General features: G+C 45.8%; 1 protein-coding gene across 1 annotated transcript in view; it reads right to left on the reverse strand.

The window, feature by feature from the left end:
- The window catches only part of LOC148517816 (uncharacterized), a 137,160-nt gene that overhangs the window by 33,794 nt on the left and 77,341 nt on the right, over window positions 1-26,025 (reverse strand). The window contains exon 12 of the mRNA XM_088478176.1: window positions 19,800-19,920. Within this exon, the coding sequence (XP_088334302.1) occupies window positions 19,800-19,920 (121 nt within the window). The remainder of the gene's footprint in view (window positions 1-19,799; window positions 19,921-26,025) is intronic.

Below are 26,025 nucleotides of genomic sequence, written 5' to 3' on the forward strand. Positions count from 1 at the left end.
CATGCTGAATGTATCCCCCAGAAGACCAGCCAACGTTTTATGTAAGCAACATCTTTTAATTTTTTTACTTCATCTCAAATAAAGCAAAATGTACCATTGCAAACTATATTGTTGTAACCGTTGCTGATATTGTGTGTATGGCATACTGGAGTCCGGGAATAAGATGTGGGTTGCACCAGCTGCAAAGTGCAGGGATTCGTAATTACAGTAGCACACAGAGACTAATTTGATATGCTTACCCTACAAGTGTATATACGGTACGGGCATATATATTGAGACACTACCATCATTTGTTTTCGAAAGATACTACACTATTGGGCGCTTGTCCTTCTCTCCCCTTTTTTTTTCTCTCTCAATCATAGGGCCTGATTCATCATGAATTTGTGCTTGCGCAGGACCTGTTCTGTGAGTGGATCCTGCATCATTGCACACAGACCCTTCCATGCCTCTGCCTGAGTGATAGGCAGAGGCATTTAAGGGGTGGTGCGGGGTCAGCTGGCAATCATTGGAAATGGAGGCTTACTCAGCTGGCCAGTGGTCCGGCGCCGTCCACCATCGCGACCAATGGTGATCCCAGCCGGTGACCTCGATCGCATTCCTGGGATCGTAAAAGCAGAGACATACTTGCCTACCCTCACGATTTGTCCAGGAGCCTCCTAAAAATAGGATTCTGCTCCAAATCAGAAAGGCAGTCAAGCCTCCCGGCAGCTGCTGACCCCTCTAGCTCCCCCAGTGATTATATGAGAATCCCCAATGTGGGGGGGGCAGTAACGTGATTCACGCTGAATCACATAATTTTGACCCTGCTTCACAATGCCAGGAATAACGGCATTGTGTAGTGGGGGCAGGGCCAAAAGATATGATCACGTGGCCACGCCCCCACTCCACCCACAAACCACCAGCCACACCCTCAGATTTTGCCAATCTGACTGCCCCCTCCCAGAAGGCATAGCCAGAATGTCGGTATCCCTGAGCAGAGGGTGTCATACATCTCCTGTTGCATTTGCATATTAGCAAGGATGGAAATGCAAAGCTGCCATCATGCATACATCATAAATCTATAGCCTGCGTGCGTACATCATATATCTATAGCCTGCGTGCGTACATCATATATCTATAGCCTGCGTGCGTACATCATATATCTATAGCCTCCGTGCGTACATCATATATCTATACCCTGCATGCATACATCATATATCTATAGCCTGCGTGCGTACATCATATATCTATAGCCTGCATGCATACATCATATATCTATAGCCTGCGTGCGTACATCATATATCTATAGCCTGCATGCATACATCATAAATCTATAGCCTGCGTGCGTACATCATATATCTATAGCCTGCGTGCGAACATCATATATCTATAGCCTGCGTGCGTACATCATACATCTATAGCCTGCATGCGTACATCATATATCTATAGCCTGCGTGCGTACATCATATATCTATAGCCTGCGTGAAGCTTTGCAATTCCATCCAAAGCTTAATCACCCCCATAATACAATATGAGGGAAGCACTCAGGAGATTTGTAAAGAATCCAAAGGGCTTTTAATTAATATATTATTTTACTCTATCTATATCTATAGCCTGCGTGCGTACATCATATATCTATAGCCTGCGTGCGTACATCATATATCTATAGCCTGCGTGCGTACATCATATATCTATAGCCTGCGTGCGTACATCATACATCTATAGCCTGCATGCGTACATCATATATCTATAGCCTGCGTGCGTACATCATATATCTATAGCCTGCGTGAAGCTTTGCAATTCCATCCAAAGCTTAATCACCCCCATAATACAATATGAGGGAAGCACTCAGGAGATTTTGAAAAGAATCCAAAGGGCTTTTAATTAATATATTATTTTACTCTATCTATATCTATAGCCTGCGTGCGTACATCATATATCTATAGTCTGCGTGCGTACATCATATATCTATAGCCTGCGTGCGTACATCATATATCTATAGCCTGCGTGCGTACATCATATATCTATAGCCTGCGTGCGTACATCATACATCTATAGCCTGCATGCGTACATCATATATCTATAGCCTGCGTGCGTACATCATACATCTATAGCCTGCGTGCGTACATCATATATCTATAGCCTGCGTGAAGCTTTGCAATTCCATCCAAAGCTTAATCACCCCCATAATACAATATGAGGGAAGCACTCAGGAGATTTTGAAAATAATCCAAAGGGCTTTTAATTAATATATTATTTTACTCAATATATCATCATGTTTCTACTATGTATTAAATAAAAGCCTTTTGGATTCTTTTGATAATCTCATGAGTGCTCCCCTCATGGGTCTGATTCAGTACAAATCACACATTTCTCTTTTATAACACATTTTAACCCTTCACTGTTTGTTTATTATATATGTACCTCACTTTTTATTTTTTTTATTTCACTTTTACTGCTGCTCCTAACTATCTCTTTACACTGCACTTTTCTTACTATGGCGGTGCCCTAGGGCAGCTTAGCTGGGCTAGCTTGGGGGTGTCCTGTGCTCTGGATTTAAATCGTAGTATGTTAGGGACCTACCCTACAGAGGTTACCTGGATATGGTGGGTAGGCCCATAACCTTGGCCAAGATTATGCTAAAAACCTCTATTGATTGCAAAATTTTATTGCATTTATATTTTATTAATAATTTGGAGTTGTGCACCTGAGATTTGTCTGTTTTTGTGCCTGCAATTAGTCTCATCAGGTAGCACCTCCCATTATATATATATATTTAGGGTGTGCAGTCCAGAAATCTTTCTCATGATACAGTAACAATAATGAGAACTCAGGGCTTGAGCTCTCAATATTGCTGGGGCGTCAGCCAATCAGCGGCGGCTTACATTAGCGGCCGCTCATTGGCTGGGACCCACGTGGACTTAGCCAATGAACGGCTCCTCCACGTGGGTCCCAGCCAATGAGCGGCCACTAATGTTATCCGCCGCTGATTGGCCGGCGGCCCGGGACTAAAGACAACTCTTTCCCTCGAGCTGTCAATTGTGCACTGTAACAGCATGTAGTAACATGTTGTTACATTGTATCCGGGGTACATATTGGATTTCTGCGGAGAACATCGGGGGACATACAGTACAGGTGAGTATTGAATCTTTTTTAACAGGTACTTCGTTGGGATACTTTACGTTGACAAGAGTACGGGAACATCTGGAAACAGGTGAGTATGTGTAAGTGTGTTTATGGATGCAATATAGCTTTATTTTCACGGTGTGTGGTGTGTTTTATTAACCATTTCTTTACAGGTGAATTACAGGTACCAGTGAGCCCTTAATGCACTGCATGCTGGTACTTGGGGTTCTCCAAGTACCAGCATGCGGGGGAGGCTTGCTGGGACCTGTAGTTCCACTGTAAAGACAAAGATGAAAATTCAAATTTTTACACTACACCTAAACCTATCAACCCTTCACCCACCACCCAGGGGAGGCAGGGATAGACCTAGGCTATCAGCCTAGGCCAGGGGTGCCCTGGAGAGGTTGACCCCTTTATTGGGGGGTCACCAACTCCCCAGGGATCCCTGGCCTGGGCTGTCTAATGGTCAGGGCTGATGCTGCGGCTGGGGGTCCCGGTGAAAGAGCACCCCTGGCTGTGGCATCTGTCCCCCATTAGAAAGGGTCTAGGGCTGGTTATAAATATACAGGGTACCTCATGTCAATTTTCTTCTCCGTATATTGAAAACCAGCTCTGTCCCTGGTGCCTGGTGCTGGTTCTTAAATTACAGTGGAACTCTACACATTTTGTTCCCTGTAATGTTAAGAACCCGGACTAGTTGCCAAGTCCGGAGCTGGTTAGTGTTTTTTGGGGGGGACCTCACATCATTTTTTTTACAAATGAACCCTATTTTAACTATTTACACAAAGAAACATACACAAATCACAATGATTTGTGTATGTTTCTGACCATCTCGCAGCCCAGGGGGTGGGTGAGAGTTTGAAAAGTGATTTTGACAGAGAGTTTGCTCCTATCTCACCTGAGCTTGTCATCCCGATTTTTGGTAAATTTGAGAGATGTATGTTTTAGGTGAAATGTACTTCCGATTTGGCCCGATGGTGATTTGATTCGAGATTGCTATCTCACCCGAGTTTTATGAATGAGATGAGAGAAATCTCTCTCTAACTCACCCGACTTTACCTTTAGTAAATTTGCAAGCAGGAAAAAAAATTAATAGATCACACGAGATGGTCATCTCGACCTATCTCAATTCTTAATAAATTTACCCCAGAGTGTAGAGCAGAATCAGCAAGAAAATGCTAGCAGTGCAGCTGCTGGAACAAGTTATTAACTATCATCTAAAGCCAATGATCAAGGGCACAGATGCTTTAAAAAAAATTAGGGTAGTTGAAATAAAAAAATCGAGATTTCACACATGTAAACACAAAATAACCTTTAAAGGCTAGTGCAGAAAATCAGTAAATTGGCAATATACCATTCACCACACGCAGTGGCAAGGAAAGGCTCAGGCCTTGGCCTTTATTTACTATGGTAATTCTGCACCTATCAGTGAGGCATTTTCTGCCTCTCATGATGACAATGAAAGACCTTTTAGAAGAAGTGTAAAAAAACTGAAAACCACTAAGGCAGTAGATCAAACTGTGGGCCTGATTCAGAGTTGGGAATAGAAAGAGATCTCTCTCTCTCAACTGATCATCTTGGTGACACCAGGCTGCACTGCAGGGGGGGGGGGGCAGATTTAAAATGTGCAGAGAGATTTAGATTTGGGAGGGACGTGTTAAAACTAGGGGTGTGCACCGGCCACTTTTCGTGTTTTGTGTTTTGGTTTTGGATCTGGATCTTTCTTCGTGTTTTAGATCTGGATTGGTTTTGCCAAAACCACCCTTCCGTGTTTTGGGTTCTGGGTTTTGTGTTTTGGATCTGTATTTTTTTGAAAAAAAGCATAAAAACAGCTAAAATCACAGAATTTGTAGGTTTTTCTGCTCCTATGCTATTATTAACCTCAATAACCTTAATTTCCACTCATTTCCAGTCTATTCTGAACACCTCACACCTCACAATAGTGTTTTTATGTCCAAAATGTTGCACCGAGGTAGCTGGATGACTATGCTAAGCGACACGAGTGGGCGGCACAAACACGTGACCCATCTAGGAGTGACACTGCAGTGGCAGACAGGATGGCAGTTAGAAAAACTAGGCCCCAAACTGTACATAATGCAAAGAAAAAAAAGAGGTGCAAGATGGAATTGTCCTTGGGCCCTCCCACCCACCCTTATGTTGTATAAACAGGACATGCACATTTTAACAAGTCAATCATTTCAGCGCCAGGGTCTGCCACACAACTGTGGCTGAAATGATTGGTTCGTTTGGGCCCCCACAAAACAAGCTGGCAATTAATGTGTCCCTGCACAAACTGGCTCTACGGAGGCAAGATGTCATCCTCATCCTCCTCATCCACCGATTCCTCACCCTCTTCAGTGTGTACATCCTCATCCTCACAGAGTATTAACTCGTCCCCACTTGAATCCACCACCACAGGTCCCTCTGTACCTTCTGGAGGCTGGTCTCCCTGGAAGAGCTGATAATTCATTTTGATGAACATCATCTTCTCCACATTCTGTGGAAGCAACCTCCTACGCCTTTCGCTGACAAGGTTCCCGGCTGCACTAAACACTCTTTTTCGGAGTACACACTGGAGGGGGGGCAACTCAGGTAAAATAGAGCCAGTTTGTACAGGGGCCTCCAAATTGCCTCTTTTTCCAGCCAGTACAGGTATGGACTGTCTGACATGCCTACTTGGATGCTGTCACCGATGTAATCCTCCACCATTCTGTCAATGGTGACAGTATCATATGCAGTGACAGTAGACATGTCAGAAATTGTTGCCAGGTCCTTCAGTCCAGACCAGATGTCCAAACTTGGTCCAGCCTGCCCTGCATCACCGCCAGTGGGTTGCTTAGGATACCTAAGTTTTTTCCTGGCAGCCCCAGTTGCGGGAGAAAATGAAGAAGGAGCCGTTGACGTGTCACGTTCCGCTTCAGCTGACAGTGTGTTCACCAGCAGGTCTTTGCACCTCTGCAGGCTTGTGTCGGCCGGAAAGAGAGACACCACATAGGCTTTAAACCTAGGATCGAGCACGGTGGCCAAAATGTAGTGGTCTGATTTCAACAGATTGACCACCCTGGAATCCTGGCAAAGCGAATGAAGGGCTTCATCCACAAGTCCCACATGCCGAGCGGAATCGCTCCATCTTAGCTCCTCCTTCACTTTCTCCAGCTGCTTCTGCAAAAGCCTGATGAGGGGAATGACCTGACTCAAGCTGGCTGTGTCTGAACTGACTTCACGTGTGGCAAGTTCGAAGGGCTGGAGAACCTTGCACAACACGGAAATCATTCTCCACTGCGCTTGAGTCAGGTGCATACCCCCTCCTTTGCCTATGTCATAGGTGGATGTATAGGCTTGTATGGCCTTTTGCTGCTCCTCCATCCTCTGAAGCATATAGAGGGTTGAGTTCCACCGCGTCACAACCTCTTGCTTCAGGTGATGGCGGGGCAGGTTCAAGAGTGTTTGCTGGCGCTCCAGTCTTCGGCACGCAGTCGCTGAATGGCGAAAGTGGCCTGAAATTTTTCGGGCCACCCAAAGCGTCTCCTGCACGCCCCTGTCGCTTTTCAGAAAATTCTGCACCACCAAGTTTATTGTGTGAGCAAAACATGGGACGTGCTGGAATTTGCCCAGATGTAATGCCCGCACAATATTGGTGGCGTTGTCAGATATCACAAATCCCCAGGAGAGTCTAAGTGGGGTAAGCCACTGGGCGATGATTTCCCTCAGTTTCTCTAAGAGGTTGTCGGCGGTGTGCCTCTTACTGAAACCGGTGATACACAGCGTAGCCTGCCTTGTAACGAGCTGGCATTTCTGAGATGCTGCTACTGGTGACGCTGCTGCTGTTGCTGCGTAAGGTGATACATCTACCCAGTGGGCTGTCACAGTCATATAGTCCTTAGTCTGCCCTGTTCCACTTGTCCACATGTCCGTGGTTAAGTGGACATTGTGTACAACGGCATTTTTCAGGACACTGAGGACACTTTTTCTGACGTTTCTGTACAGTCTCGGTATCGCCTGCCTAGTGAAGTGGAATCTAGACGGGATTTGGAACCGGGGACACACTACCTCCATCAATTGTCTAAATTCCACTGCACTAATGGCGGATACCGGATGCACGTCTCACTCCAACATAGCAGTCAAGGCCTCAGTTATACGTTTTGCTTCAGGATTACTGCTGTCGTACTTCATCCTCCTCGCTAAGGACTGTTGGAGATTCAATTGTTTAGTAAAAGTAGTGGTGTTCCTACTTCCTCTCTGGGATGATGAACGACTCCCAGCAGCAGCAACAGCAGCAGCGGCAGCAGTAGGCGTAGCAATGCAGGATCCTCCGGAGGAATCCCGGATAGGAGAGTCAGTCTTGCCAGTGACATGGCCTGCAGGACTACTTCCGATCCTGACTAAGGAGGAAATTGACGAGGAGGGAGTTGACGGTGTGGTTTGCAGGCGCTTGGATACAACAGGACAACGGGATTTAGGTGTCCCTGGACTGCTTACGGTCTTAGCCAAAGTTTCTGAACTTGACAGTAACTTTTTATGAACGCGCTGCAGGTGCCGTATAAGGGAGGATGTTCCTAGGTGGTTGACGTCCCTACCCCTACTTATTTCACCTTTACATATGGTAAGACAGTTGTTGTCCAGATTTGGATAGAAATATTGCCAGACCAAAGAGGTGGAATGTTTGGTCTTCTGCCCAGGCATGACCGTGATGGGCTTTTTCATCGCACGGACAACAACTGTCTCCCCCGGAGCCTGATTTAAACAAACCACATCACCATCAGAATCCTCCTCGCCAACTTCCTCCTCAGCGCCAGCTACACCAGTATCCTCATCCTGTTGTACTTCAACAGAGACATCTTCAATTTGCATATCAGCAAGTGGACTGTGGGTGCTCCTTTCAGCACTTGCAGGGGGCATGCAAATGGTGGAAAGAGCCACCTCTTCCCGTCCAGTGCTGGGAAGGTCAGGCATCGCAACCACCACCACACTTGGACTCTCCTTGGGGATTTGTGATATCTTCTTAGAAAGCACAGTTCTTCGCTGTGCTTTTGCCAGCTTAACTCTTTTGATTTTTTTAGTGGGAGGAGGGCTTCCATCGTCATGTGAAGCTGAACCACTAGTCATGAACATACTAGGGATCGACCTTAGCCGTTCCTTGCCACTCCGTGTCGTAAATGGCATATTGGCAAGTTTACGTTTCTCTTCAGCTGATTTAAATGTCTTTTTCAAGGTCATTTTCCTGAACTTTGCCATTTGGGATTGTATGTGCCCTCTACTATGACATTGGGCATCGGCCTTGGCAGACGACGTTGATGGCATGTTATCGTCTATGTCATGACTAGTGGCAGCAGCTTCAGCACTAGGAGGAAGTGGTTCTTGATCTTTCTCTATTTTATTTTTATCGGAGAAAGTTTGGTCCTCCATTTATGTTATATCGATTTGATATATACGTGCGGCTAAACACAGAAAATAATTTTTTTTTTGGTTTGGACTGGAGTGTACTTTCGGGGGTTACAGCACCCTTAACGGTCAAGCCAGCCGGCCCTTTACTTATGACACAGGCGCACGCTTGGCACTACTTTGTTGATGCACGTGCGGCTACTGCGCACACAATTCACAAACACAGAAAATAATTTTTTTTTTGGTTTGGACTGGAGTGTACTTTCGGGGGTTACAGCACCCTTAACGGTCAAGCAAGCCGGCCCTTTACTTATGATACAGGCGCATGCTTGGCACTACTTTGTTGATGCACGTGCGGCTACTGCGCACACAATTCACAAACACAGAAAATAATTTTTTTTTTGGTTTGGACTGGAGTGTACTTTCGGGGGTTACAGCACCCTTAACGGTCAAGCCAGCCGGCCCTTTACTTATGACACAGGCGCACGCTTGGCACTACTTTGTTGATGCACGTGCGGCTACTGCGCACACAATTCACAAACACAGAAAATAATTTTTTTTTTGGTTTGGACTGGAGTGTACTTTCGGGGGTTACAGCACCCTTAACGGTCAAGCCAGCCGGCCCTTTACTTATGACACAGGCGCACGCTTGGCACTACTTTGTTGATGCACATGCGGCTACTGCGCACACAATTCACAAACACAGAAAATAATTTTTTTTTTGGTTTGGACTGGAGTGTACTTTTGGGGGTTACAGCAACCTTAACGGTCAAGCCAGCTGGCCCTTTAGTTATGACACAGGCGCACTCTTGGCACTACTTTGTTGATGCACGTGCGGCTACTGCGCACACAATTCACAAACACAGAAAATTATTTTTTTTTTGGTTTGGACTGGAGTGTACTTTCGGGGGTTACAGCACCCTTAACGGTCAAGCCAGCCGGCCCTTTACTTATGACACAGGCGCACGCTTGGCACTACTTTGTTGATGCACGTGCGGCTACTGCGCACACAATTCACAAACACAGAAAATATATAATTTTTTTTTTGGTTTGGACTTGAGTGTACTTTCGGGGGTTACAGCACCCTTAACGGTCAAGCCAGCCGGCCCTTTACTTATGACACAGGCGCACGCTTGGCACTACTTTGTTGATGTACGTGCGGCTACTGCGCACACAATTCACAAACACAGAAAATATATAATTTTTTTAGCACTTGGGGGGAGCACCCCTGATGGACAGAGCACCCCCTGGACAACACTACAGCACCCCTTTAGGACTGGGACACTGCACAGGACTTTGGAGTGGACACAGCCCCTATGGAGAACTGACTGCACAACACAGTCCAGCCAGCCCCTATGGACTTTGAAGTAGTGAACACAGCCCCTATTAACAACAGCAGCACAGCACAACACAGCCAGCCCCTATGGACTTTGAAGTAGTGGACAACAGCAGCACTACACTACACTACACTACACAGCCCTAACTCCCACCCTCCCTCTTCACTGTCCACAGCCGAGTGAGAAAATGGCGCCGACGCGGGTACCTTATATAGGATCCAAAACCCGCGAGACTCGGAAGGCGGGATGATGACGTTTTGCCTCGATTTCAGATCCGAGTCAGGCGGGAAAAGTCGAGCCTGACTCGGATCGGACTCGGATCGGGGGGGCTCGGGGGGGTTCGGATTTCAGAAATCCGAACCCGCTCACCCCTAGTTAAAACTGACATCTAAATTGAAGAGTAATAATAAAGCTGTGCAGTATTTGTGGGCTACATGTAAAAGCAGCCAGTATTTACCCAACATGCAAAAAAAAAGATGTATTTACACCCCCTGCATCGTAACATGGTTTGTCCAGGTTCACAGTTAAGTGCTATCTCTCTCTCTATTCCCAACTCTGGGCCTGATTCAGACCCGGTCGCTCTGAATCAGAGCCCTCCTTTTTTTTTTTTTGAGCGGCCTCCTGGCTGCTCGCATAGCTGTGGGTGACCACCCACAGCTATAGCGAGCAGCCAGGATGATAGTCACGATGGTCAAGACCATCGCGACCATTGGGCTTGCGACGAGACCCTTGTGGTAGGGCCTCGTTCATCGCAAGCCCCAGAGAGCTTTCGGCTTTAATAGAGCCAGAAGCTCTCCACTGACATCACTGGTGATGTCAGTGGGGCCGCCCCCAAATGGCAGGCGTTCTCATGGGAATGCCTCAGTTTGGGCTGCCACCCCCCCGGCCCGCCCACCAAAAGAGGCGAGCTGTCACTCAACATCAACAGCTTGCCTCCTTTGGAGCGAGACCCGGAGCGACGGAGTGCCAGTCGCTATCCAGGTCTCACGCATGTGCACGACGGAGCTGGCTCCGTCGTGCGCATGCACAGTGGCCTACCATCGACTCGGTTGCGAGCGCACTGCGCTTGCGACCGGGTCTGAATCAGGCCCTCTGAATCAGGCCCTGTGTGTTCACAAACACAAATGTCAGAAATCTCTGAGCAGAGTCTAAGTAGCATATACAATTGGGAATGAGGTTTAGTGAGGAAAACACCTCATGCCCACTGCGCCCAATTTTGGAATACCATGGGTATGCGTGCTCCCGATACCCATGGTATCCAATTAAAAAAATAGTGGTCGCAGGGTTTTCAGCTCTGAAAACCCTGCGCTGCGTAAAGCAAAACAAAAAAGAAAGTATTCTTTGCTTACCTGCCCGGGGGTCTCCGGTGGTCTCTGCAGCTCCCGGTGGCCTCACCTCTATCTTCTCACTGGAGAGGGGTCTGCTGGGAGTCCTGTGGGCTGCGGGGAGGCTCCAGGGGCTGATGGGAGGGGCAAGGGCAGCTGGGAGATGTAGTTCTCACAGGACCCATTCCGGGGGGCCACACTAACACTGGGGGGGACACACATACACCGGAGGTCACTAACACACACACATATGTACACTCACTCACTCATACACACTTGCAAACACCACACATACTGACATACTCACCCTGCTGCAGAAGAGATGGCTCCCAACGCTGGATGCAGAAGACAGTGCTGCAGAAGGTAAGTAATTAAGGACTAATTAAGCTAATTGGAAACTTCCAATTGCTTAATTAGTCCTAAGGGGAGGTGCCGTTGGGGTCTCAGAGCAAATCCCACTTATTTTTCCTAAAATTAACGATTTTAGGAAAAATTACACTTGCTCTGGAGATGCGAGGAGAAAAAACTCCGAGCGTGGAAAAAACAAAATAGCCGCATCTAATTGAATAGCAAAAATCCAGCACCTGCAGGTTTTTTCTAGTTTCTCACCCAAATTTATATGCCCTAAGTGTATCCATGAGTGCTATGTGTGAGCCTGGCCTTTCAGAGGAGCCGCCTTCCACAGTTTCTGCTCCATCTGTATTTGTGGGGATGAGCAGCATAAGTATTGCTGATGACATAAAAATTGAGGATGCCAACGTGGAGTTGCAAGAGGATGAGGAGGATATTTCTGTAGCTGACGCTGGCACTAATAAGGATATTGAGGATGATGATGTTGTTTGTGTACTTCACGTACCAATGGAAGCAGCTCTTGATAAGAAGAAGGCCATTGTCATACCTGGGCATAGGACCAACAAATCCACCTCTTATGTCTAGAATTATTTTTACTCAAATCTTGACAACATTTGTCAAGACATTAAACATCTAAGAACCTCCACACTATTATGTCATCTGCAGCGAGCTCATGACAAGTATTTTATAACATCAGAAACTGGTGCTAAAAAATAACAACCAGCAGTCCAACATCAGCTAGCTACCTTCTCTCTACTAGATCCAAGCATCTCCAATCTCCACTGCCAACACCCTCATCCACAATATCTTCAGCAATGATCAGAGGTAGTCCAGCATTCAATTTGCTAGGTGACTCATCCCCTTTCTTGGACTCCTCAGAAGAATCCTTGAGCACAGGCCTATTGCTGGGGGTGGATCTACATCCCAGAAGTGGACAAAGAAGACTACTAGTAGTAGTTTAACAAAACAATTGACTGTTAAAGAATCTTTTGCAAGGGGAAGCAAGTATGACAGCTCTCACCCAGTCACACAGTGGATCACTGACGCCATGATAGCTATGCTAGTATTAGATCTGTGTTCAATATCCACAATTAATACAGTGGATTTTACAAAGTTAATTGAGGTCCTGTGTCCCCGGTATCAAATTTTATCTCGGTTTCATTTTAACCGAAAAGCCTGAACCAGGAAGTTAAAAAGAACCTAATTATTGCCCAACAAAATTCCATTGTAACAACTGTCCAATTAACCACAGATATGTGGACAAGCCGTAGTGGGCAAACTAAAGATCACATGACTGTGACAGCCCACTGGGTGAGTGAATTGCCTTTAGCAGTATCTAACAAACAACACCAGCTCATTCAGAGGCAGGCAACTCTGTGTATCTGTTACGAATCCCACTGCCTGCTCCATGTGAGACCCCTAGAATCCATCTAGTGAGATCTTCTGCCAATAACAACCGCCCATTGTTCCCTTAGAACTGGGATATGTTCAACGGTATTTAGGTGGCCACCTTGACTTATGGTGGAGGTAGTAGCGGCTCACATGGAGATACAGGGGAATTCAATGGGTCAAGAATATACAGTTAGGTTTTTTGGGCAATAGCTTGGGAGTCGATGGTGTGGCAGCTGTGCCGATGGTACTGATGGTGCGGCAATGATGCCGATGGTGCGGCAATAGCCGTAGATAAACAGACTATGGTTTGATGATGGCTTTGAGAGCCGATGGTGCAGCAAGTATGCCAATGTTGTAGCGATGGTGCTGATGTTGTGGCTATAGCCGTAGGTAAACAGTCTAGGACAGGTGAATGGCTTTGAGAGCCGATGGTGTGGCAAGTGTGCCGATGTTGCAGTGATGGTGCCAATGTTGTGAAAATTGCTGTAGATAAACAGACTGAGGATTGAAACTGGCTTTGAGAGCCGATGGTGCAGCAAGTATGCCGATGTTGCAGCGATGGTGAATGTAGGCACCACGGGAGCTACTGGATGCGGCTCGGAAGCCATTTGGAGATTGGTGGTAGCTTGAAAGCTACTTGGAGCGGCTAGGGAGCCATATGGTGAACGTAGGCAGCATGGAAGCTGCTGGATGCGGCTAGGAAGCCGTTTGGAGATTGGTGGTAGCTTGCAAGCTACTTGGAGCGGCTAGGGAGCCGTATGGTGAACGTTGGCAGCACGGGAGCTGCTGAATGCAGGTAGGAAGCCGTTTGGAGATTGGTGGTAGCTTGGAAGCTACTTGGAGTGGCTAGGGAGCTGTATGGTGAACGTTGGCAGCATGGGAGCTGCTGGACATGCCTAGGAAGCCGTTTGGAGATTGGTAGTAGCTTGGATGCTACTTGGAGCGGCTAGGGAGCCATATGGTGAACGTTGGCAGCACGGGAGCTGCTGGATGCATCTAGGAAGCCATTTAGGAGTTCAGTGAATAGGAGAAAGGAACAACCTGACTCTGCAGCCAGCCAGAGAGAACTCACAGACACTCTATAGTTGGCACAGGTGCAATAGATCAGTGAGTATAAATAGGCTGAAGTCCTAATCAGGTTTGCACTTGTGGAATACACATCACTTGCTGAGGTGTGCCGATCTCCTAGCAACAGGCAGAACTGTAGTAACCCCGTCCTGTCTGGGCATACTGCCAGAAAGTGTCAAGCCGTGACCATGACAACAGTATCACTGAATTAAATAAAAGGCATACCACTGACAACCATAGAAACATGGCTTACCCCACTTGGACTCTCCTCAGGATTTGTGATTGTGAAAGCATTACAGCTGGGTGAATTTCAACACATCCCCTGTTTTGCTCACACACTTAACTTAGTGGTGCAGGGTTATTAGAAAAATTACAGGGGCATGCTGGAAATGCTGTCTGTGGTCCAAACAATTTCGGGACATTTTCGGCATTCAGAAACAGAAAGCAGGAAATTGTAGCATCTGCAATAACAGTTTAATTTGCTCTACCATCAACTGAAGTAAGAGGTGTTTACAAGGTGGAACTCCACCCTTTATATTCTTCAGCAAACCATAGCTATACAACAAGCCTAGACATTTGGAGAGGAGGGGGAATGTACCTTAGCCCAACACAGTGGAGAGTACTTTCTGTCTTGTAAAAGGTGCTCAAACCATTTGAAGTAGCCACATGTGAAGTGAGTGCTGACACTCCTAGCTTGAGTAAGGTGATTCCCCTAATTATGCTTTTGGAAAATCAGCTGGAGAAATTGAAGGAGGAGATTAAACAAAGTGAATCCGCAAAGTATGCTGTACTTGTAATCAAGTCCTTTATTCACTTCGCCAGGATCCACGGGTGGCCATGATCTTGAAATCTGATCACTACATTTTATCAACCTTGCTTGATCCTATGTTTAAGTCGTATGCTGTCTTTCTTTCCAACTCACCCAGATCTTAAAAGATGCAAAGAGCTACTGGTGAGCAAGTTGGCAAGTGTCACAATCACTACAACATGACCTCCAATTTCTTCAGCAGCAGCCAGAAAAACAATTGTCTTTCCCAGAAGGTCCAGTGATGATGCAGATAAGTCAACCCAACAGTTTGACATCTGGTCATGTCTAAAAGAATTGTACAACATTATTGAGACAAAACTCCATCTGATATGATCACCATCCAAAGAATGGTGGAGGATTATTTTCATGACACTATAAAAATAGACATGTCACAGAGTCCCTTCGAGTACTGGATGGATAAAAAGGCAATTTGGACGCCCTTGTATGAACTGGCTTTGCATTACTTAAGCTGCCCACCCTCCAGTGTGTACTCAGAGAGAGTTTTCAGCACAGCTGGGAACCTTGTGAGCAAAGGTGTAGGATGCTACTTCCTCAAATTGTGAAAAAGATGAAGTTCATCAAAATGAACTGAAAATTCCATGAGGAAAACCTTTCCCAGCAATTACATCACAGTACAGAGTCTTCTATAATGGTGGATTCCAATGGGGATGAATTAATATTGTGTGAGGATGATGTACACACTAATGAGGGGTGAGGATGGCAATGATGATGTGAGAATGATGTACACACTGATGAGGGGTGAGGATATGAGGATGGCAATGATGATGACATCTTGCCACTGTAGAGCTGTTGCCTTATGCCAATTGGTAGCCTGTTTTGTGGGGGCCCAAACAAATTAAACACTTCAGCCACAAAAGTGGCATTCCCTGATGCTGAAGTGCTTGGTTTGTTAAAGTGTGCATATCCTTTTAAATATCCAACATAAGGGTGGGTGGGAGGGCCCAAGGGCAATTCCATCTTGCACTACCATTCATTTCTGCCACTGCTGTGTGGCATAGTTTTGTAGATGTGCTTTAAATTGTTGTGTCTATGCCGTTGTGCTGCTGCTCTATCACTTAGTAACCAGTCAGCTCACTGCAACCTTTGGCCAATAATGGTGAAAACAATACTATAAGCTGTGAGGTGGTCTAAATTGACTGTAAATTACTGGAAATTTATGTTATTAATGTTAATAATACTCATAGGAACAAAAAAAGCCCCAAAATTATGTGATTTTAGCTTTTTTTTGTCAGATTTTGTAAAAATCTAAATCCAAAGCCAGTGACGGCAGATTTGGCAAATCCAAAGCCGGATGATGAATCACAGCCAAATCTAAATCCAAATCCAGCAAAAATGGTCTGGCGCACATCTCTAGTATAGACATGACTGATTATATCCCCGTATTCCCTATGCTTTACACCTCTTCACTGACTCCAGCACACCTCTCTCTGGCCCTGATTCAGAGCCGGACGCTTTGACAGAGCGCTTGCTCTGAATCAGGGCCGCCTTCTGAATTTTTATAGCGGCCTCCTGGCCGCTCGTATAGCTGTGGGTGACCACCCACAGCTATAGCGAGCGGCCAGGAAGATGGTCACGATGGTCAAGACCATCACGACCATCGGGCTTGCGATGAAACCCTTGTGGTAGGGTCTCATTGCCGCAAGCCCTGGAGTGCTTTTGGCTTTACCAGAGCCGAAAGCACTCCCACTGACATCACTTGTGATGTCAGTGGGGCCAGCCCCAGACGGTAGGTGTTCCCATGGGAATGCCTCCGTCTGGCCAGCCACGCTCCCCTGGCACGCCCACCAAAGGGGGCGTGCTGTCACTCACCATCGACAGCATGCCCCCTTTGCAGCGAGACCCATAGCGACGGCTTGCCCATTGCTATCAAGGTCTCGCGCATGCGCACGACAGAGCCACCTCCATCGTGCGCATGCGCACTGGGCCAACATCGACCCGCTTGTGAGCGCTCAGTGCTTGCGAGCGGGTCTGAATTAGGCCCTCTTTCCACAGATAACACTAAGTGGTACATTTACTAAGAATAGTTTTTGGTTGATTTGGTGTTATACTGTGATGTCATTGTGATTTTAAAAATCGGAGATCTCTGTACGCAGATGCTGGGATTTGCAAAGCCACAGGTGGGCGTGTCTATACATTCCTCTGCAACATTTGCATATTTCGAATCGTATCTGCGTACGGGATCACAGCTGCGATATCATTAGCGTCCATCTTTGATTTAGGCCCTAAATTGTATAAACATTGGCGCAGTCTGACTGACTTTTGACTTCCAGCACTGAGGGGTCTATTTACTAACACTCCACATACCGTGGAGTTAATGCTGCTCCTGTTCAACCTGCTAGTGCTGCACAGCAGGAGTTGTCTACCATAGCTGTTACTAAAAGTACACCTGCCGAGGAGGGCGACCGATATGTCACCTCCTCGGCGGTAACTGCCAGGACCCCCTTTCCCCTGAAATCCCTGTGTGACTCACCATCCCGACCAGCACGCTGCAGCAGTGACCTTTTATTTTTTGTAAAATTTTTATCAACAAACTGTAAAATGGCAATAAGCAATTTGCGCTTCTCCAGTGAGGAGAAGCAGCTACAGGACGCTGTACTGTAGAGACTATTTCCACTTCAAATATTGTACCTGGAAGCCATGTACACTGAGGGGCGGAAGTGCAGTTTCCTGCCCACACAGTTCACCAAAAAAATTAAGTTGGTTCGCGCACGCTAACTTTGTTTGCCACGCTTCGGGCTCGGTGGCTCGCTACATGATTATATTCCCCCTCTATGCCCACTTGGATAGTAGGGAATGACATTGGACACTGGCTGATGACATCAGGGTCAATCTATGGAAGGGGAACTAGCTGTTTCCGAGGCGGTACCAGCACTGGAGAAGTCACCAGACAGTAAGTGTCCTCTTAGTAAATGCTTGTGATCCTCACTACACCAGGCTGCTGATAACCTGCGTGATAATCACCAATTACAAAACAATAGATACATAGAATATAGATCAGGGATTCCCAACCTCGGTCCTCAAGGCACACTAACAGTCCTGGTTTTGGTGATATCAATGCTAAAGCACAGATGGTTTAATCAAAATAACTAAGGTACTAATTAAGTTGCCTGAGCTCAAGTATGGCTATCCTTAAAACCTGGTATGTTAGTGTGCCTTGAGGACCGTGGTTGGGAACCCCTGATATAGATGGTTAAACAGCGCTCTGGTTAGGGTGCAGGTTGAATAGTCTAATATGTCCCATAAGTGTGCAAAAAAATCTAATATTGATAGTCACTTATTGTAGTCCGCTTGTTTATATTCCGATTCCAATTCCAATAAAAAATGGTCGCGTACCATCAGGGACCTTTAGATGCTTTATATTGTGCCTTTCATTTAAAGGTCCCTGATGGTACACGACCACTTTTTATCTATACTTTGTTTGAAATAAATGTAAATGGTTTTACACTATGGGCCAAATGTAATAGGGTGAGAGTTTAGAAAAGTGAGAGTTTCTGACACTTTTTAAACTTTGCCAATGTAATAAAGTCCAAAAACAAAGTAACAGAGCGAACTTGCATGTTTTTTTAGACTTAAAAAACTCTCACGATTTAAAATCTCATTCAGATGTTTTCCCATTTTGAAGATAAAACTCAACCAATGTGAGAGATTACTGCTAAACTCTCACATTTTCTAAACTCTCACCCTATTACATTTGGCCCTATATGTTTTCCCCACTTTTGTCTTCTATGGCTTACTGACATTGAGGGGTAATGGTGTGAGAACCCAGTGGAGAGACCTGGTTTTTTACTTTACAGAAGAATTGGAATCGGAATATAAACAAGCGGACTACAATTAGTGACTATCAATATAAGATTTTTTTGCACACTTATGGGACATATTAGACTATTCAACCTGCACCCTAAGCAGAGCGCTTTTTAACCATCTACATTCTAAGTAAGTGCCCTCTCCCCTTAGTAACACCTGGGACACTTAGACGCCTATGGCAGCACTACTGTAAGTGCCCCTGGTGCAGTGCAATGTTGTAGGCTGCACTTAGCGCTTGCATGCTGTAGGCAGAGAAAATCCCTTTAGTACATACTGAGAAGTGGTATATGTACAGGGATTTTCTCGGCATTTAGTGTCTCTAACCCCTTATCTCCCCTTAGTACATAGACCCCTGAGACTGGAAGCCTGTATCTGATGGGTCTCTTACACTGAGCATAGGGCTGGTGCTAGTGCAGATACTGATGGTGACGGTTGCGGCTGTAGACAGAAAACAGTGAGTGGTGCAGCTTCCAGCTTGTAGACACCTGGTCCTCCATATGGGCTGTACAGAATCTGGCATTAGCATAAGGCAGTAAATCCGGCATTCGCTGATTAATGCACAAACAGCACTTTCCATCTGACTCAGAATCAGGACCCTTTGTGTTAAAGTAATCACATGTTCTTCTGTACTAAGCACGGTTTCCCAGAGTCAGCCCCATCGCTCAGAGCATCATTCCTGAAGAGGAAGAGTTGGGTGGAGACACTGAAAGAGGTGAGTACCCCCAAGTACCAGGGGCTACATGTACAAGGGAAGTATCTAAGTTTTTGAACTTTGATGGTCAGATAATGGACATTAAATGATGTTGGAATTACAGATGTGCAGGCTCAGATTGGTTCAGATTTTCCCATCATATTCTGGATCTTAGAAAGAGGCGAAATGTCATATGTCATGGACTTTTATCAATGAAAGATGATGTTTGTCCATGAAACATGACATTTTGCCTCTTTCTTAGACCCTAAATTTAGTGGGAAAAATCTGAATTTGGCCGGAAAATCCGAACCGATCAGAGTCTGCACATCTCTAGTTAGTATTAAAGGAGACTGGTAACCAGATCCTATGTTACCGGAAGACTCCAGAGTCTGTGGAGTTTCCCAGGTATGCCGGGGGCACTACAATGTGTTACAATGCTTCCACACCCTTCAGAATTCTTGCAACAAGTAACTTAATGGACATAATCAGCCAACATTATATTATTACAGCATTACCTGCCAGTCTTCCCTTCGATGTGGTGAATTGCAATCCAGGGTCAGGAAACAAAAATCCGGTTACTGATGGGCCATTAAGAGTCTGCAACACCCGGACGTGTTTTGAGCTGTTACGCAGTTTCTGAAAAAAAAAAGATAGATATTTGTTATAGTAACCCACGTCAATAGACACATGGGGCTCATACAGAGTGACTACTATGCCAGATATTGAGTACAGTAACTTGCATTAAAATGTATGCGATCACGACAATGTGGATACGCAAATGTGCCCATACAGACTTGATACCATTGCTGCCTTTCCCCAGCCGGTTGCCCATGCATAGTCAGGTCTTGGCAGGGCCGCCATCAGGGGGGGACTGCCGGGACTCTGGTACCGGGCCCCGGAGACAGAGGGGGCCCGGCTGAGAGAGGCAAAGAATGTACCGGGCGGCTGGCAGGGGCCAGGGAGAAAGCATCAGCGCTGTGGAATTTCACCTATGTAGTAAGTACCAGAGCCGGCCGTGAGCTGTGATTGGCTCGCGGAACGGCAGCCAATCAGGAGCAGCAGCTCCTTATCAGCCAATCAGGAGCGCCCGAAAGTCCAGCCATCACATAATGTTCCGCTCCCTCCCTGACATCGGGCTGCCATGTCGCTGCCTTGTGCTGGCTTATATAAGCTAGCTGAGGGGGCAGGGAGATGAGGTTGTGAGCTGTGATTGGCTTGCGGTGGCCATCTTTGAATTCAAAAATGGAGCTGAGGCACCATTTTTTATATGGGCACCACTACTGAACGCTGTAGAATGGCTGGCTTAACTGGTTCCTCTCTGATCCAGTTCTGCCACCAACACAGCACCGCCGCCGGGTCCTGCCACCAGCACCGCCTTCTGGTCTCACCACTGCTGCTAATGCCTGCACCTCTGCTATGTCCCCATCGCCGATGGCTCCTGCTACCTCTGCCTGGCCCCAACCACCGCTAACGCCCACTACCTTCAGCTTCCTCCTTTGAGGTCTCACCGCCGCTAACGCTTGCAAAGGACAGCCATATTTGTGCACCCAAGTGAAGCCACAGTACACCCTCTGCAGGAGGCACCTTCTGAGGCTGCACAACAATTTGAAGCTTCCTATATAATATATAATGGGGCACTTGTGAGGTAAGAGTTTAAAAACTGTAACTTTCTCAATTACCTGAACTCCAAAAGGCTCTACACTGGAAAAAGAGCTACCGAACAAAACAAACCCCAAGTCATAATACATCCTCTGCCCTGAATTACTGTATGTCTTCCCAAAAATCCCCCATAGACCAGAGGCAGAAAAGTGGTCCTAACTAAAAGTGGCTGAAAAAACTGACAGTTTAAATTTTAGATTGTTCCCAAATCCTAATTTAATTTTTTTGCCCTGAAATTTGGCATGCAGCACTGAGCAACAGTTCTACCTGTACATGCCAAATTTTAGCTTGGTATATCCAACAGCTTTTAAGGTGTAGCCTCGTAAACACCATACACCCCTCTGAGGAATTCTCAATATGGGAGAATTTAGTTTTTTGATTCAACCTTAATATAACGGCACAACCTTATCATTTATTTATTTAAATTTAATTAGACACAAATACATAGTATATATACACACATACAGATGTGTCCACATACATCTATCCTACGTGAGCTAATACATTTCTTAACATAAAATAACATACATTTCTACTCATGTCCAGTCAATTTTGACCACCTTACAGCTCACAATATTGTTTTTTCCAGTTTAGGCCAAAAGGTTGCACCAATTTAGCTACAGTAGCTCATTAAGCTAAGCGACAGCAGCGGGCAGCACAGACATGTGGCAGTTCAACTTCCAACATGGCACATCAGGAAACAAATGTTTCCATTAATCAAGAGGCCTGAGGGAGATGGAGTATGGGTCTGTTTCATTACAGATCGCTATTGTGATTATGCACGCAGTTCTGCTGCAAAAATATGCTAATGATTGCAATTGCAATTCTGTCGCAGAGCCAGCAAAGAGACGCCCACTACCTTCCACTGTCTCATATTAGTAATACCTTGCAGTCCTGCATACACATTGGAAATATCAAGAACCATTGGCCCCTTATGCACAAATATAGCAGGTCTGACCTTATTCAGAATTTGATAGCCTCGTCGCATGCAGTGAGTACTCAAGCTGCGTATGCAATGGTGTTGGAATAGACAGGCACGCTAGTGTTTCTCAGACAACCACCCCACCACCACCTCTAAGCGCTGACTGCCTGTCAATCACTCTGCGATGGCTTACAGTGCTGTGCGTGATGACAGTGCTGTCCCAGTGTAGCATCGCACATGCACACTGCTATGCATACGCATGCACAGTATGCAACAATTGGCCAACTGTGTACATTGTTGGAGTTGCGATCCGTAATGAATCTGGCCTTATGTATATAGTTAAGGCAGGAAAGGAAGAGGTAATTCATAGTAAATTTAATTTAGGTTTTGGTTTCTGAAGCAAATTTATTAGGGAGGAGGGGAGAGCATTTACAAAGAAAATTGACTCATTCACATCAGTTCTTGCCCCAGATGAGCTCTTCGGTGATTCCAAATGTAACAAAAAAAAAAATGAAAGGTGCATGCAGGAGATGCTGGCTTTGGCTATAAAAATTTCTGAACATTTTTGGATTCATTAACTGCATGAAGAAGATTTCAGCGGCTGTGGCAGTTCAATTACCAACTGCCATGTTCGGGCTATGGTGATTCTCAGCCATATGAAGCTTTGGAGAAGATTCAGTAGAGGCTTGTTGGGTTCATACTGGAACAACACGAGGAAGACATTGGTGAAAACAATTGGATCCCAAAGCCAGGATGTGCATGGTGGACCAGTCCAGCGTGGGGTTGTGGGTTTTTAGCCAAGGAAGACCTAAAATTAGAGCATGAAGAGTTGTAGGTTAGAACCAGGAATTCTAACTCTTCTTGATGTAGACATCCTACCTGAAGTGAAACAAGTAGAGTAACTGAAGATAAAACGTCTCCATGGATAATATTGCCATCAACCCCAGAAAGAGCTAACTTGCTTGGAAGAGGAAGAACTGGAATTCCTAGTTAATGTGTCAGAGATTCAGAAATAAAATTTCCGGCAGCTCCTGAGTCCACCAAGGCTTAATAGACAAAAGTAGAAGACTATCCAACAACTGGGAAGACATAGTTAACACCCCCAACTTGACTGCTCCCGGAACCAGCTAGGGTCTTTCGTTTCCCAAGAGAAACAGACAAACTTAGAGGCAAAGCTTGTTCTGAAATCGGCATGTCGCTCTGTCAGAGTTAAACCAGACCTATTGATCTGCATAGGTTCATCTCTATTTGGTGCAAAAGAGGAGGAACATGCAGCTAGCAGAAATTGATCCTTGAAATGACGCCCTTTATTAACCTGTCATTCTCTGTGATGCAAGTCTATTCTATCTTGATACATAACAATATTACTTCTTATAGGGACTCAAGAACATCTCGAGAGGCTAATTCATCCTTCATTCTTTCGGGTAATCAATGAAGAAATGCTACCCTAAGCACCTCATTGTTCCACTTTAACTCAGAAGCGATCATTGGCCCTTTGTACCTGTCGCAGCATGGCTCATGAAAAATTATTTTGAATTAACAAATAAAAATGTCATAATTAGAGACAAGAGGATCGGCTGGCTCCCATCATGGGGAGACCCAGTCCAAGGTGGTCCCAGATACTAAGAAGATGATGTATGCCAACTTTGACCTTGCAATGAGGAAATTCTGGGGTAGGCACTCAAACTGTATATTGCATTCATTGATGAAGCCCCGACATTATTTGGGGTTTCCATCAAAAAGCTCAGGAGAGGCCACCTGCAAACATATTTTTTGAGTTACTGCTTCTGGAGGATTTACATGAGCAGATCCAGAAGGAGTAGTAAGTATAGTGGCCAGAGTAAACTGAATGGAGAGTAATTGACCTAAGAGTTCTTGGAGGTATTATGCCACCTGGTGTTGTGCTGCCTCCTGATAGATGCAATATCTAGTAATGCCCCTGAACCCTGCGATCCAGTGGCTTCCATAGGGCTTGTACAAACTGTCACATTTGGGCTATGGTGATTCTCTGCCAGGGTAGTTGAAGACGTGGACCCAGGTTGGGAAAAAAAAGGAGGCAAGGGACCTGGATGAATGACTTCCTCATCCATAGGTACCAGATGTTGGTGAGACCTGACCAAGGGTGTGGAGACTAAATTACTGGGAGGTGTTCACCAGTGACCCCTCCAAGGAGGATTTGGGTTTAAGCTGCACCCAGCAAGCAGGTCGCGGCCCTTTGGTCAGGTATCCGGTACAAGTGGGAAATGGAAGAACACTTTCACAGGAAAAGCACAATAGAAAAATATAGAAAGTTTGTGCTGGGGTGATGTGTTGAGTACACACCATGTAGATCCAGATGCAAGGCTGGCACAGGAGAATGGTACTAGGAGATTGCACTTGGATGATGTACTAAGTGGCTTCAGACACAGAACTGGCATAGGAGAATTGTATTATGAGATGGTACTTTGATGATGTACTGTATGAAGTACATACACTGTGGCTTCAGATGCAAAACTGATACAGGATAATGGTAATCTGAGATGGTACTTGGATGGGGATGCAGTCAGGAAGCCAATGGTCAAAATGCTGACCACTGGCTTCCCGACTGTCAAATCCCAGCAAGGTACTAATGACAGGCATCAAAATCCTGACGCCTGTCATTAGACCTACACCGGGAGCCGACGTCCGGCATATCAAATGAAGATAAGCCGGGTGCTGGGCGCGGACAGCCACAGGGGGGAGGTTAGGTTTTAGGGTGCCAGGGGGGACATAGCCTTAGGCACCACACCGGAAGGGTTAGTTTTAGGCTAGGGGAGGGGGGATAGGGTTAGGCACCCCTGGTGGAGGTTAGGATTAGGCACCCCCCTGGGAGACTTAGGTTTAGGATGTGGGGAACGGGGTTTAGGTTTAGGCACTTAGAGGGGGGTTAGGATTAGGCACTTGGGGGAAAGATTAGGGTTAGGCACCCCTAAAGGAGGGTTAGGGTTATGGTAGGGGGTAGGGTTAGGGGTACTTACCTAAATTAGTGATCGGGATATTGACCCCTGCCAGGATTAGAACCATGTGGCCAACAGTATTACATACTGATTCCCTTGGATGACACACTACAGCTTCAGATGCAGAGCTGGCACAGGAGAATGGTATTGTGAGATGGTGCTTGGATGAGGTTCTAAGTACACACACTGTAATGTCAGACACAGAACTGGCACAGGAGATGACTCCAAAGATGAGATGAGTACAAAGATTGAACTCAGAAGACGTTCTGAGTACACAGACTATGGAAAAACACTAGGAACAAGTCACTAGAAGAAACGGAGTGTGAGGTTCTGAATTTGTTGTTGACCCGGGGTGGAGATAGGAGCAGACACAGGAGTAGACTTAAAAGTAAAAGTGGAGTTTTTAATAAGTGGTTTGCAAGACAAGGGAACCCCTTAATGCTAGGGACGCCAGTATAGAGGAGCCTTGACGATTGGCCTGGCGCTTATTCATATATTTGCAAATGTATGTAACTAATACCTCTGAATCGCTATTATCATGTAGGATTTAAGTATTGTTTTTGCTGCAGTGTGCTGGGGGGCAAATCTCCATTTTTTCTGTGTTCAGAGTAAACCCCGCCCTTTACAAGCACCTGTGTTATGCAATTAAGCTGATCTGAGCAACTACTATTTCTTTTGAAACTTGTAATGGAAGGACGCCTTCTTTAGGTCAGCATGGACTTGAGACCAAATTAAAGCAAATCTCTGTACAGTATCTTCTACTGCTGGGAGATCAAAGACGGGCAGGCTTTGAAATTCTGGGACTCGAGGATGAAGGCCGTAGACCACTTGGAATGGTGTTTGATTTGTGGAAGAGTGGTAGGAGGCGTCATCAGCAAATTCAGCCCATGGCAGCAATTCGGACCAATTGTCTTGGGAAGAGTACATAAAAATCCTCAGAATGGTCTCAAGGTCTTGGTTAACCCTCTCAGTGGAACCGTTGCTTTGTGGGTGATAAGCTGTAGAAAAATTTAGCTTAACTTGCAATACAGAACATAAGGCTCTCCATAATTTTGCTGTGAACTGAACACCACAGTCAGAGACAATCTCAGCAGGGAGACCAAGGAGAAGGAAAATATGTTGAACGAACAAGTGAGCTAAGTCAGAAGCAGAAGGCAATTTATTTTGGGGTATGTAATGAACCAT

This window comes from Taudactylus pleione, unplaced genomic scaffold, assembly GCF_031769625.1.
Source record: "Taudactylus pleione unplaced genomic scaffold, aTauple2 ptg000209l, whole genome shotgun sequence".
Classification (NCBI taxonomy): domain Eukaryota; kingdom Metazoa; phylum Chordata; class Amphibia; order Anura; family Myobatrachidae; genus Taudactylus; species Taudactylus pleione.